We start from the raw sequence: 14,441 nt of genomic DNA, 5'->3' as shown, positions 1-14,441 counted from the left end.
CGTCCATTAGCTGTAACTACTGTATATTTGGTGCCAGGATGCTTCGTTATCAAACTCATCTACAGGGCCCATACTGCTCTTAGGGGGTGTGCTGTGTCTTCAAACGGGCATAGTCTATGCAGGAACGGGGACATGGACTCTTCCCTAAAATTTGCATAACCAAAGTTGCTATTGTCATGCCAGTTACATGAATTATTAGAGCTTGTCCAGTATTAGAAAAAATGACTACCTCTCTCCAAAATCAGTGCCACACTTTTCCACAGGTTGTGTGTGGTATTAAAGCACGGTCCTAATTGCTTCAATACAGTGAAACTGCAATATCAGGCAGAAGCCCTGGACAAATGTGATGTTGTTCTTGGAGGAAAGCTGCCACGTGCTTGTGACTCTGCACAAATAATTTAAAGGGCATCTGTCAGCAGATTTGTACCTATGACACTGGCTGACCTGTTACATGTGCTCTTGGCAGCTGAAGGCATCTGTGTTGGTCCCATGTTCATATGTGCCCGCATTGCTGAGAAAAATGTTGTATTAATATATGCAAATGAGCCTCTAAGAGCAACGAGGGCGTTGTCGTTACTCCTAGAGGATCCGCTTTCTCTTCACCTGCGGCGTCCTCTGTACTTTAATTAAGAGGCCCAGGCAGTGAAAGCGTCATCACACCTGGATCTGTCAATCAAAGTGGAGAGGGCGCGGCAGTTGCAGAGAGACCAGAGCCTCTAGGTGTAACGACAACGCCCTCATTGATCTTAGAGGCTCATTTGCATATATTAATACATCATTTTTCTCAGTAATGTGAGCACATATGAACATGGGACCAACACAGATGCCTTCAGCTGCCAAGCACACACGTAACAGGTCAGCCAGTCTGACAGATGCCGTTTCATGTATTAGAGGAGCAGTTTTATTTTTTATTACTTTACTTTATTTCTAAATGATGATGTTTTATGTCTCCTTGAAATGTCTGTTCTTAGGGACACTCCTTATTCTAATGGAAATGTGACCCTAAGCCTTCTGACTCCAGAACCAAATCCTCGTCCGGGATACAATGACTTTTATAAAAACCGAGATCTTCAGGAATTTGTTGAAGCGTCTCTAGTGAGGATTCAATTAACTGGTCAATATCACACATTGGAGTCTAACGTCAGTTTCCGACATCGGTATTATGGAATTCGCGAAATTACCGTCAGTGGAAGGTAAGACCATGTTATACATGATATTTATAATATGTGTCATGCAAAGAACATGGCAGCTAAATTGTGCATAATATATTGAACAGATATAATTGAACAGGTGGCTGTAGGCTAGAGTGGGGCAAATTAAGCTGCAAACAGTATATTCAATATATTATACAATAAATTCTGTGAATAATACCATCAGTGGACCATCCAATGTGTACAGGAGGGTTGGACAACTTTCATTTGGCCTATGTTGGAGAATAAAAAGAATTGGCCATACTTGATTTCAACATGTCCAATCCTTTTGTTCTTGGGGAGATGAGCTGCCGCCAGAGCTTTCTAGTAACAATTTACTCCCATCTCTCCCTTCAGAGCACATGCATGCTCAACCATGTGTATTGGGAGCAGGGACATAGCTAAAGGCTCACGGGCCCTGGTGCAAGAGTTCGGCTTGGTCCCCCTTCCCTCAATGCTTTGTGGCCAGGGGCAGGGAACAGGGAAGCGCATAGCCTTTGTGCTGCCTGAGGCAAAAACTGAAATGGTGGGGCATGTACTCAGAGTACTGGGTTTCAGGGGCCACCCATAAGCCATTGTGTTCTGGCCATGCTATTTAGATACAAGGCTAGGACAGTATTTGAGTTGTTCTTTCCTGGTGAAGGAGATACTAGCTACAGCAATAAGAGGGGAGGTACTGTAAACTGTGTAATATATAATCTTTTTAGCTTCAGTCACAACCTCAGAGAACTAGCTGTCTATGGATTTATAATGCTGATATTGAACTTTAGTGCTGTACATCTGTATTCAGTGAGCTCCCCCTAGTGACGGTTGTAGATAAGCCATGTGACTATATTACATCAAACATATAAACAGTTATGTGATAAGCCCCTCCCAGTAGGAGCCTGTAAGCAGTTCTGTGCTCTAGAAGGTAAGAGTGTTTATACCCTCCTTTTAACTATGGTGGCTGTAGATAGGCAATGTGTAAGTATTACATTGAAAAAGGAAACAGTTGTGTCCAGCCCCTCCCACTAGGAGTCCTTTAAGGGTTCTTTGCCCTGACTCTGTTTTAGGTATGAGCATGTATACCCTCTTTTTAGATAAGCCATGTGAAATGAATGTATTACATCAAAGATGGAAACTGTTCTGTGCCAAGTCCTTCCCACTAGGAGCCCGTTAGCAGTTATAGTAAGAGCATTTATGTCCTCTTTTAAACTATATCTACCCAGGGGAATAGTTAGGTGGGGTTAAGTGGGCCATGTCATCAGGGTAAAGATAAAGGGCTAGGAGAGTAAACAGAGTTTTTGCCCCCAGGTGAAAGAAGTAGCAGCTACATCTCTAAGAGGAGCGGTAAACTGTGCAGTAAGTGCCCTCTTTCACCAGGAAACTGTAGGGAAGTTGAAAATAATAATTTGCAAATTATTTTATTATCGACTGAAAGACGTGGATTACAGAACCTCGGCACTCCACTAAACAAGAAGAGCATTTTGCAGCTAGTATAATTATATTTTCTTATAATGGATGTATTACTTTGCCAGTACTCTCAACACATTAGAGGCTCCATAAAAGTTGCTTGATTACACTGTCATTGTCAAGGAAATGTCACTACTAACTACAGATAACTAGTTCATTTTCTATTGCAGATGTAATTGCCATGGGCATGCTAATTCTTGTGATACAAGTGTTTTACCTTACAAGTGCCTATGTGACACGAAGAGCTTCACCGAGGGGGATAACGTAAGACTTTTTTCGATTCTTCTGTTTTGTAACATTTTTATAATTAGTGAGAGGAGAGAACTGGAAAACTTTCCATTTACAGAACTTTGTAACATTTTCAAGACCAATAATAACCAATTTGTCACTGCAAGATCTTCTTATTCCTATGATGTTTCCATGTCCTCTCAGGTCATTACATTTGCATTTTTGTCCCAGAAATGACAACTTCAGGATCTTCATGAAGATATTTTACTGTGCTAGGGCAAAAGTTTTTGCCCATTTTCTACTTTTATTCAATAAATCATCCAACAAAATCTAGCAATAAAGGTTTAGAAAACCCATGGAAAGTGGCAAGGATTCGGCTAGCCCGCAGATAAAATAGAACCATAGTGGGGCTAGGAGTCATTACCTGGGGTGGGGCCAACAGGTACCAGGTGAAAATTCCAAAGGATGAGACAGGAACATAATAAAGGAACAGGTCAGGGTCAGGATCAAAGTCACAAATGGAGTCAACTACCAACAGGAACAATAGCCAGGTAACCTTTATAGCTTAATCTAGAGGCAAGCTGCAGAAGCTTGAGACAATATTAAATAGGCCACTAGGGTCAACATCATTGAAGAGTGCCAGCTACCTTGGCAATCTGACACAGACAGATGAGCATGAATTGAGAGCAGTGGCTCAGTACAGCATGGCTGGTTACCTAGTGAAGAGCAGCACAACCTCCACGGTCAGTTCACGGCAAGAGCTTTCACACATATCTTCTCTCTTAGGCCTCTTTCACAGGGGCGTCGCGGGTGAGGGCCGGATGCGTTCAGGGTGCATTGCGGGAAACCCGCGTGAGTAGGCACGCAATTTCAGTCAGTTGTGACTGCGTTTGCGTTCCATTGCTCAGTTTTTTCTGTCCGAGTGCAATGCGTTTTGCACGTGCGTGAGAAAAAACTGATTGTGGTACCCAGACCCGAACCCGGACTTCTTTACTGAAGTTCAGGTTTGGGTTCGGTGTTCTGTAGATTTTATTATTTTCCATTATATTTTATGCATGGTTGCTAAGGAGATGAAGGATGAGCGTCCTGGGACCCCATTTACTTTATTATTTTCCATTATAACATGGTTACAATGGAAAATAATAGTGTTCTTTAATACAGAATGCAAAGTCCAATGTCAATTGAGGGTTAAAAAATAATAAAAACATTACTCACCTCATCCACTTAATCGCGCAGCCGGGATCCTCTTCTTTGTTCTTCTTAAAGGACCTTCAAAAGGACCTGCACTGACGTCATCGGGCTCACCACGTGGTGAGCGTGGTGATGTCAGCGCAGGTCCGGCTGAATGAAGATAGAAGGACGTCAGGGAAGGTCCTTTTGCAGGTCCTTCAAGAAGAACAAAGAAGAGGATCCTGGCTGCGCCATCAAGTGGACGAGGTGAGTAATGTTTTTATTATTTTTTAACCCTCAATTGACATTGGACTTTGCATTCTGTATTAAAGAATTCTATTATTTTCCATTATAACCATGTTATAATTGAAAATAATAATGTAAATGGGGTCCCAGGGCGCTCATCCTTCATCTCCTTAGCAACCATGCGTAAAAATCGCATTTCATCCGCACTTGTTTGTGGATTCAATGCGATTTTCACACAGCCCCATTCATTTCTATGGGGCCTGCGTTGCGTGAAAAACGCAGAATATAGAACATGCTGTGATTTTCACGCAACGCACAAGTGATGCGTGAAAAACATCGCTCATGTACACAGTTCCATTGAAATTAATGGGTCAGGATTCAGTGCGGGTGCAATGCGTTCACCTCACGTATTGCACCCGCGCTGAATACTCGCCCGTGTGAAAGGGGCCTTTCTCTGCTCAGACTAGACTCCTCAAACTAGCCAGAGGGCGGAGCCAGTCCATCTCCCTGGTAACCTAAATAGTCTGGTCCAATTTGTTAACAACATGGTTGCCTATGCATTGCTACTAAGTACATATGAACCACGGTAAATCACAGCATTTAATTCAACAGCATTGCATTAACTCTTTTAGCATTAATTAACCCTTTGCAGTAGTTCTCTGGGGTACTGCACATACAAAATCTGATGGTAAAACACAGATACAACTGAAGGCTTTGTATTGCAGCTCCATACAACTCTGGGCATGACCCTTAAAAGGTGAGACAAGTAACACAAACCCCTGATAGCAAAAGAAAAATTTGGACACGTAGCATATAAACTCTTCTACCTGCCAATGATTTTCAATAACCCCTTACATCACCTTTATCTAGAATAAATTAAACATTTCTCCGATAAACAGTGCACACCGTGGCGGTAAATTCTCCCCCACTCATCAAACACTGGAAGCAATCTTTTCCTGACTTGATAACAATAAGTGGGATTCTAGTCTTTCATTAGCGGCACTGGCTAGATCAAATTAATTGAGAGAGATTTTCGTAAAAACCCACACATGCACCTTTGTGGAAATAACAAGCAAATTGTTTTATTGTTGCATTAAATTTTAATATTACGTTTGCCATGTCTTCTTTCTGCTGAGGCAAATTAAATGAATCTTTTGATATAAAGACATATCTTTTTACTGCTCGGAAAATTGCCTTAATCATTTAAACACCGTGCCCTCCTGTAGCTAGTATTTTTCATGCCTTTTAGATTTTCTGCAGGCAGGTATATCTTGTTTTGCAGGCTTCCAGGTTGGTGTTGTTTCTTATCTTGCCGCTCTTTTATGTCTTCTTATAATATAATTATCAGGATGGCGCATTACATGGAAAATTTGTATTGAATACATTTTACTTTTGGAATGAAATTATTTTTTCCCCCCTATTTATTATTATATATTCTGACTTCAAAGCAATCACATATTCATTTCCTCTAAATGATTTATCTGTTTTTTTATGAATGGTGAAACTCATACAAAAAAAAAATTGATAAAAAAAAATTAGAAATGAGAGAATTTCTCAAAAATTCGATTTGGCCCATTCCCAGAATTTTCCCCAAAAATTCATGAAGGGTGCAGAGTTCACCACTTGGAAAGGGAGGGACTGCAGCACCAGCAACTTGGCCAGGAGCACATTCAGCTTCTGCGCCGTTGGATGAGTGCACGCATACTTTTGTCTCTTGGCAATTGCTTCAGTGATCGATTGCTGACGGAATTATTGACAAGGAGTAGGAGGAAGAGCAGGAGCATCAGGACCAGCAGATGATGAGAAGGACAGACAGCTCCCTTCGGCTGAGATGGTGAAACCTTGACTGCCTGAAATCGGGTGCGTGCCACTGGGTGATGCAGCAGTTGCTGTGGCAGGCTGAACCACCACATTGGAGCCACAGTTCTCCAAGGCCACTTTATAGTGACGCTGCATATGTTAACGCAGGACCGCGGTGCCAAGATTGGCACCCTGGCCACGCTTCACCTTCTGCCTACAGATTCTACAAATGGCAGTGTTCACCTCCTTCAGCGGCTTAACAAAAAACTGCCACACCGCCGAGTAGGTGATTTTACCCCCAACACTCCGCACTGACTGACTACTACCGCTGATGCTTCCGTGAACCCCTGCACCACTACTTCCTGGGCAGGTAGGCTCCTGCAAAGCGTGTGGTCTACCCCGGGCACGTTTGGCTCCCGACCTCCCACTGCTGCCACCCTGCTGACCCCCGGCCACACTAGCGACTTGCTGGCTCCGCCACTGCCTCACGGGCAAGCTGCCACCCTCTGCTCCTGATGATGATGAAGCCCCTAATTCACTCGGGCACCGAAGTGCGATCAGCTACATCATCATCATCGAGTACTGTCTGCACATCACTGATGTCCTCCTCAATGGTCTCTTGGTCAGGAGCCTGACCGCTCGCAGCACCAGCCCCCACGCCACTCTCCTCATCACTACTTTCCCACCTACCGAAGGAAGCGGCGGATGTCTCCTCCACATCTTGGGTGGCCAGTAGCTGTTGAATGTCCTTTAGTAGCTCGTCTTCGGTGTATAGTGGAGCTGAGTCCACAGCATATAATGCTTCTCTGGCTGAGTGAACAGAAAAGGACAGAGGCAGGTTGAGGACAGGTGAGGGCACATGGCCTGCTCCAACTAAGGGTTGTGTCTGACAAACCAACCGACTCTAGGCTGGGGGTGTCTGATGTCACTTGGGATGAAGTGGATGATCGAGACAACCATTCAAAAACCGCTGGGTTGCTGGTCAAGACAAGACCGCTAGATGACGCCAGGAGCTCAGGCCTCTCGCTGCAACTCTTGCTGCCACGCCCCCTTACTCTTCTGCGACCTGTGCCTGCGCCAGAAACATTTAGGCCTCTGCCACTCCCCTGTGCAGGGCTTGGCACGTCTCTGTCTGACATACTTTTAGATCAAATAAATAAATAAAATGGAAATTAAAACACCCCAAAAAAGTCAGTAATTTTCTCACTTCACCACATAACGGCTAATTAGCCCTTTTTTTCCCACTAATGCATGCCACAAAAGGCTTTATAACATATAACTGCACCGCTGAACGCCAAATAATATATAATGTTTTACCACTAATACACGCCAAAAAGGGCTTTAGAACATATAACTGCACCGCTGAACGGCAAATAATATTTTTTATTTTACCACTAATACATGCCAAAAAGGGCTTTATAACATATAACTGAACCGCTGAACGGCAAATATATATATTTTTGCCTCTAATACACGCCATAAAGGGCTTTAGAAAATATAACTGCACCGCTGAACGGCAAATATATATATTTTTGCCTCTAATACACGCCAAAAAGGTCTTTAGAACATATAACTGCACCGCTGAACGGCAAATATATATTTTAATCACTTAATTTTCTCACTTCACCACACAACGGCTAATAAGCCCTTTTTTTCCCACTAATACAAGCCAAAAAATGATTTAGAACATATAACTGCACAGCACAAGGGCAAATAAGACGTAGAAATATTTCCTTGTAATAAACCCTGTTAATGGCTGTATCAAACAGCACTTGCACCCCAATAACTAGAACGGTTTGCTGGAATTACAGAGCTGTATAATGGCAATTTGGAACCACATTCAGTACAGCAAGGTGTAATAAGATTGTTCCTATTACTCAGGTTGTAACCTCCCCTACTGAACCCTGTTCTGCTTCAATACTGTGGAATGATTCCTCCCTATCCTTTCCCTGAACTTCTTATACAGCAAAATAAAAGTAAAAAAATATTTTCTACCACTGTCCCTAGCGCCTGCTGACATCTCTCCCTGCACTAAGTACACTGGAAAATGGCAGAATCCACGATGGCTGAGGCCAGTGTGGAAAATGGCAGAATCCAAAATGGCTGAGGCCAGTGGTGTGCCCAGGGTGTTTGGCACCCGGGGCGGGTCATTTCTGTGGCACCCCCCCAATACTTGGACACATACCTCTTACATCCAGGGACATCTCCTGTCATGTCGACCTTCTCTTTCCTCTTCTCCTCCGTTAGACCGCCATCACAAATTCTATCAGCCACATCTCGTCTCTACAGAGTTTGTAATACAGACACGTTAGATTTCAAAATTTTTCCATCAACCTCCCCATCCTGGTGTCCCCACAGTGTTATCTTGCTGCCACCCCCAATACTGTGCCCATTGTGCCCCCCAATGCCCCAGGTACTATACTTCTAAAAAAAATAGTGACCCTAATAGACATAACTGGGGTAATTTATCAAACTGGTGTAAAGTAGAACTGGATTTCCAAAAGAGCTGTCAAATATGAAAGGTGGAATCTGATTGGCTTCTATGGGCAACTAAGCCAGTTCTACTTTATACCAGTTTGATAAATTACCCCAAATGTCCCTATAGTGTCTACAGCAGCTATAATGTCCGCTAGAGTGCCCCAGTAATAATAATGCCGTATATTGTGCTCCAGATAATAATCCCTGTATAGTGTCTCCAGAAATAAACGAATTGCCCCTACAGTGCCTCCCCACGTCCCCCACGCTGCCCCCATACAGTAATTTCCCTCACACTGCCCCCATACAGTAATTTCCCCCACACTGCCCCACACAGTAATTTCCCCTACACTGCCCCCACACAGTAGTGTCCCCCACACTGACCCCACACAGTAGTGTCCCCCACACTGCCCCCCACACAGCAGTGTCCCCCACACAGTAGTGTCCCCCACACTGCCCCCCACACAGTAGTGTCCCCCACACTGCCCCCCACACTGCCCCCATACAGTAGTGTCCCCCACACTGCCCCCATACAGTAGTGTGCCTCCCACTGCCCCCATACAGTAGTGTCCCCCACACAGTAGTGTCCCCCACACTGGCCCCCACTCAGTAGTGTCCCCCACATTGCCCATATAGTAATTTTCCCCCACATAGTAATCCCTCCCATAATAATTTGCCCCCACACAGTATCCCACCATATCCCCCCACGTCCTCCTGTGTGCACCCCCTCATGTCCCCCTGAAGCCTATGGCGGTGATCAGCGACGGGGCAGGGAACTATGCGCTCCGCTCCCTGCCCCGCCGCAGTATGTGGGTGTCAGCGCTTCAGCAATGAGTGCTTACATCTGTATTGATGAAAGCGCTCATTTCTTCTGGGCCTGCTGGCACCCCATGAGAGCCGGTGCCCTGTAGGCACTGCATCTAAACTGTAGTCACAGATCAAAGGTGAAAAACAGCCAGCGAGCAAGGTCTGAGTGAAATAAAGAACAGGTAAAAATCAATAGTAGGTGCTGCTGAGTATTATTTTTTAACTCATTGGATGGTCTCTGTAAAGGCTATGTACACCTTTGCGGACAATTTTTTTAAATTATTACATTGTACTTATTTTGAACTGAAAATATTTTTTTAAATTGGTCTTTTTAAAAAATATGGCTTCCTTTTTTCTGTACATAGCAGCAATGGCAGCATGTGGATTTCTTTGTCTTTTCCATCAGACCAGGAGCTGACGAGCTCCTTATCTCTGCTCTCTGACCTAATAAACCCTCAGTTCTTATCTTACTGATAAGAATGTAGCTTAAATAAGTGTTTATGACCTATTATTAGTTTAGAGATAAGGTTTATTAGATGAGGGGCACAAAGTGAAAGTACCAGTCTCACAGCTAGAAAAACAGTTAGCCCTTTGTGACAGAACAGCTCAATATTTTTAATAAAGGCCAATTGAAAAAAATATTTTTAGCCAAAAATAAGTAACATGCAATCATAAAAAAAAGAATTGCCTCCGAAGGTGTACATAGCCTTCAAGGCTAGTTTCATACCAGCATTAGAGCTCTCGGGCAGGCTATTCTATCAGTCTGCTGGACCTCTCTAAATCTGGCACAGACAGATTTTACTGCGTGCCTGCCGGCTCCTATTGACTATAAATAGGCTGGGATTTGGCTAGACAAAAATGCTGCACCCAATGCTTTTTGTCCACCCCAATACTGACCTATTTGTCGGTTAGTGGTCGGATCTCTAATGGGGCTGGCAGGGACACAGTAACATCCGACAATGCTGGCTCCAGAGATCTCTGGCAGGCTGTTTTCTGGTGGAACAGTTCTAATGCAGATGTGAAAGAGGCCTAAGGGGGTTTCCAGGATGAGAACAAAAATGTCTGTACTCTTCCAAAAGCAACGCCTAACCGGTACACAAATTGTGTATGGTACTGCAGGTCAGACTCATTCAGGAATATGCAATAGCAGGCACCACCCGTAGAATGGTGTGGTGCTGGTTTTGGAAGAAGGACAATCCTGGACAATCTATTTATTTCTCTACCAGATTGACACACAATGATTTTACTTTTTCTTCCTGGTATATTTCTTCCCGGCAGTTCATGTTCGTTGGATAAGGACCAGTATTTTTACAGATTAGGACAACAGATTCCTAAATATATTGACGATTCAGGACTAATTGATAGCACATTGAGCTTTCTGTTGTTCAGCCACTCCCTCGTTGCCTGGTCTTGAAGTCACCATCCTGAAAGATGAACTTTACCCCAAACTTTAATTTTAGGAGACTGAAAAAAGTGGTTTTGCAGAATGGACATGGATTTGGGACACCATAAACCCATCTGTCTATGTTTTTTAGTGTTTGCAGAGAAATCAGAAGTGTTGGGTTTTCCACATACATAATAATTGGAACTTGGGGCCAATAAGAACATGGCTCCATTATGCTAGGATAGAATGGAGGCTTCAACACAATCAGCCATTTGGTGAATGAGCCTACTCTTCAGGGTTGCCAACCACAATTTTTCTTTTTCTTGGACAACTTATCCCAAAATCATGGACAGCCAATATTTTTTACAAATGATAAAAACTATAAATAATACATGTCTATTGCTCAATATACTGATAAGAACTCATAACCAACATTTACTGTGAACTGTAAAATGCTGATAATTACCAGAAAAATAATCTAGTCAAGTGCCACCAGCCTCAAATAAAAAATCACAGATACATCTATTTTTTTCATGGACACAGTTGCCTATTTTTACGGACTGTCCAGAAGATTCTGGGTGGTGTATACAAAGATCATAAAAAAAAGTTTTTATTAAAAATCACATGATGCAAGGACAGGTGGCAGAAAAAGCATCCTACAGAGACCATATAATTTACAAATGGGGGTGAATATAGAAAGATGTGAATATTATAATGAATGGTCTGGGCTACACCCACTGGGATAGTACCCTGTAAACAACATAGCTACAAATAATGCCAGGAATAAATAGTAATAGCTGTGTTCAGACTAGAGTATAAAAAACTAATACCAATATTCAAACTCACCAATTTGCAATTGTGGTCGATGGTGGGGCCGACCCCAACATGCGTTTCGGCATACCTTTGTCTCTGTAGCTCAGTGATTGCTAGTCTCTCAGTCCACGGCTTCTCTTTCAAGCTTCTTTCTTGCTCTGAATTAGAGTTTGGAGGGACAGCCTTTGCCTGGCGGTCTAGTCTACTGCACCTATTTCACAACTGATCCAATGATGCTCGCTAGGGTAATCCAACATTTCGATAATATTTTACAGCCTTTGCTTCTACTTAAAATTCGCAAAGATCACTGCTCTTTATTATTTTTTTCTCTGCTTTCCTTCAGATTCACAGTCTATAATGCTGATAATTAGAGATGAGGGAAGTTATCAAAAATTCTAAACGGCTGCTTTGCTGAATTTCACAAAGAAATTCACTTTGTGAGGAATTACTTCGCCACGAAGCGCATTTCTTTGTAACTAGTGGGCGTAATCACACAGCCCCACATCATTGAACCCCTCAGATGCCACGTTCATTGCTGATCGCGGCCTCTGAAAATTATAGTGAGGGCTTTCAGGAGTTAACCTGGTAAAAAAAATAATAATACTCACCTTATCCATTTGATCGCCATAATGCCGCCTCAGCCATCTTGATGGAAGACACAGTGCGAAATCTTGCATGGTGCCTGATGACGTAATCACTAGATATGAGCGAATTTCTTGAGAATTCGATTCGGCTGATTCGACGAATTTTACCCAAAAATTTACTTTGTGACTAATTACCTGGCCATGAAGCACATTTTTTGTAGGAAGTGGGTGCAATGACAGGGAGCTGCGATAGCGCCGCCCCCATCATTGTACTCCTCCTGAGTATACAAACAGTGTGAAATGAACATTAAAAAAAGCATTAAATCAAACTTACCGCGTTCATTTGCGCGTGACGGGCCGGCCGCCGCCATCTTACTTGAAGATCTCGGCTGAAATCACGTGTGGCACAAGATTACGTCATCACGTCAGCCAGCGTGGTGACGTATGACGTCATCACGCCGGCCTGCGTGATGATATAATCTCACGCCGCATGGGATTTCCCTGAGATATTTAAGCAAGATGGAGGTTGACGGCCATTCGCGCACAAATGGAGGCGGTAAGTTTGAAATTCAGGATTAATCGATTCGCTCACACGAAGCACGAGGAAATTCGGTTTCTAGGCAAATAATTCCTGAAATTCGGATCGTATTCCACTTCGTGGGATTCAATTCGCTCATCTCTAGTCATCACACTGGCCGGCATGGTGACGTCATACATCACCACACATGAGATTTCATGTCAAACCGTCAGTCTAGATGGCAGTGGCGGCCCCTTCGCATGCAAATGGTGGCGGTGGGAATTTTTTTACTTTTTTTTACCACCATTTCAGGAAAGTCATTAGTTACAACGAAGCGTAAGGAAATTCGGATTCGCTGCGAATCATATTTTTCCTGATATTTGGATCGAAGTCCACTTTGGATACTTTGATTCACTCAATGCTACTGATAATGATTCATAGGCAGAGGCAAATCAGACCAATGTGTTGACTTTTGAAGGGGATGAATAGTCGAGCAAATTGAATCCAACGAAGCAGAATTTGATCTGCGAAGCCGAACCTCCTTGTGCTTCAAGGTAGCGAATCGATTTAACCTAAAATAGTGTAAAAAACAAAAAAATCATACTTACCTCATCCTTTTGCTCGTGACGGGCCGACCGCCGCCATCTTGATTGAAGATCTCGGCCGAAATTCCGTGCGTGGTGACGTATGACGTCACAATGTCAACCGGGGTGACAGCGAGATTTCCTGCAAGATCTTCAAGCAAGATGGTGGTGGCCGACCCATCGCAAGCAAATGGAAACAGTAAGTATGATTTAATGTTTTTTTTCTGTTCATTTTACACTGTTTCTATCATGTATGAACGCGGCATATGAGGTATACAATAATGAAGAGCGACACTGTCGTTGCACCTGCTACTTCGAAAAAATGCGTTATTTGTCACAAAGCACATCAGGAAGAAGTTGCAAAATTTTGGGTGATTTGCTCTTCTCTACATCCTATGCATTGCAGTGAGTTAAAATATTCACTAGAGCTTAACATGCTGTGAATTTAAACATTTGTAGCGAGTGCTCACATTTATGTGGGTCTGAATTTTGAAAACCCCATCCACATGTATAGACTTAAAATGGGCCACTTTAGAGCAATTTTTCTAATAGAAATGTACGATTTCAGTAATTAAAGTATAATACAAAAATGGTCAGTATCACTGCCCCTACGCATTACAAAAATAAAAAAAAGGATGAGAGTTGCACTTACAGTTAAATTTCTGCAGATTTTCAAAGCAGAGTTTGTACCAAACATTCCCTACAATTGTTTGAATTCACTCTTAAGGACACAACCCCTAGCCCGGTATAATTTTCTAATAAAGCCAGTCCATCAGATAAGTTCTCCCTAAGACATTAACCTAATCAGAGAATCGAGAGAAAAGGTACAACTTTTCCAGACCGGTCTCCAATTTTCTTTCACGAGCCTTATCTTTATAACCAATTTGTATTCACAGTCTCTCTTGAAATTGATTGCCAATGCATTGGTAAGGCTTTGTAAATTGAATAGAAAATGAATTGGCAAGAAAAGTTAATATCAGGGGTACTCGCCAGTAAATCATTAGCCAACTGGTGGAAATGTCAGGTTCACATGCCATTCATATTAAAGCTACTCATGAATATTAACATTTTTTGTGTTTGATATATATGGTATTACGGATTAGAACATTTTTCTACAAACGGAGTAGAGGCATAATTGATATATATCATCATCTTATGAATTATTAATAGATAAGTATCTTAATGATGTCA

The 14,441-nt window shown here is 42.7% G+C and overlaps 1 protein-coding gene across 1 annotated transcript in view; it reads left to right on the top strand.

Annotated features, from left to right (window-relative positions):
* Positions 1-14,441, top strand: part of USH2A (usherin) — a 1,179,609-nt gene that overhangs the window by 100,255 nt on the left and 1,064,913 nt on the right. Inside the window, exons 7-8 of the mRNA XM_040430191.1 lie at positions 972-1,193; positions 2,813-2,906. Of these exons, the coding sequence (XP_040286125.1) occupies positions 972-1,193; positions 2,813-2,906 (316 nt within the window). The remainder of the gene's footprint in view (positions 1-971; positions 1,194-2,812; positions 2,907-14,441) is intronic.

The sequence above is a fragment of the Bufo bufo genome, chromosome 4 (genome assembly GCF_905171765.1).
Source record: "Bufo bufo chromosome 4, aBufBuf1.1, whole genome shotgun sequence".
In the NCBI taxonomy this organism is placed as follows: domain Eukaryota; kingdom Metazoa; phylum Chordata; class Amphibia; order Anura; family Bufonidae; genus Bufo; species Bufo bufo.
This window is presented reverse-complemented; position numbering and strand designations above follow the sequence as displayed.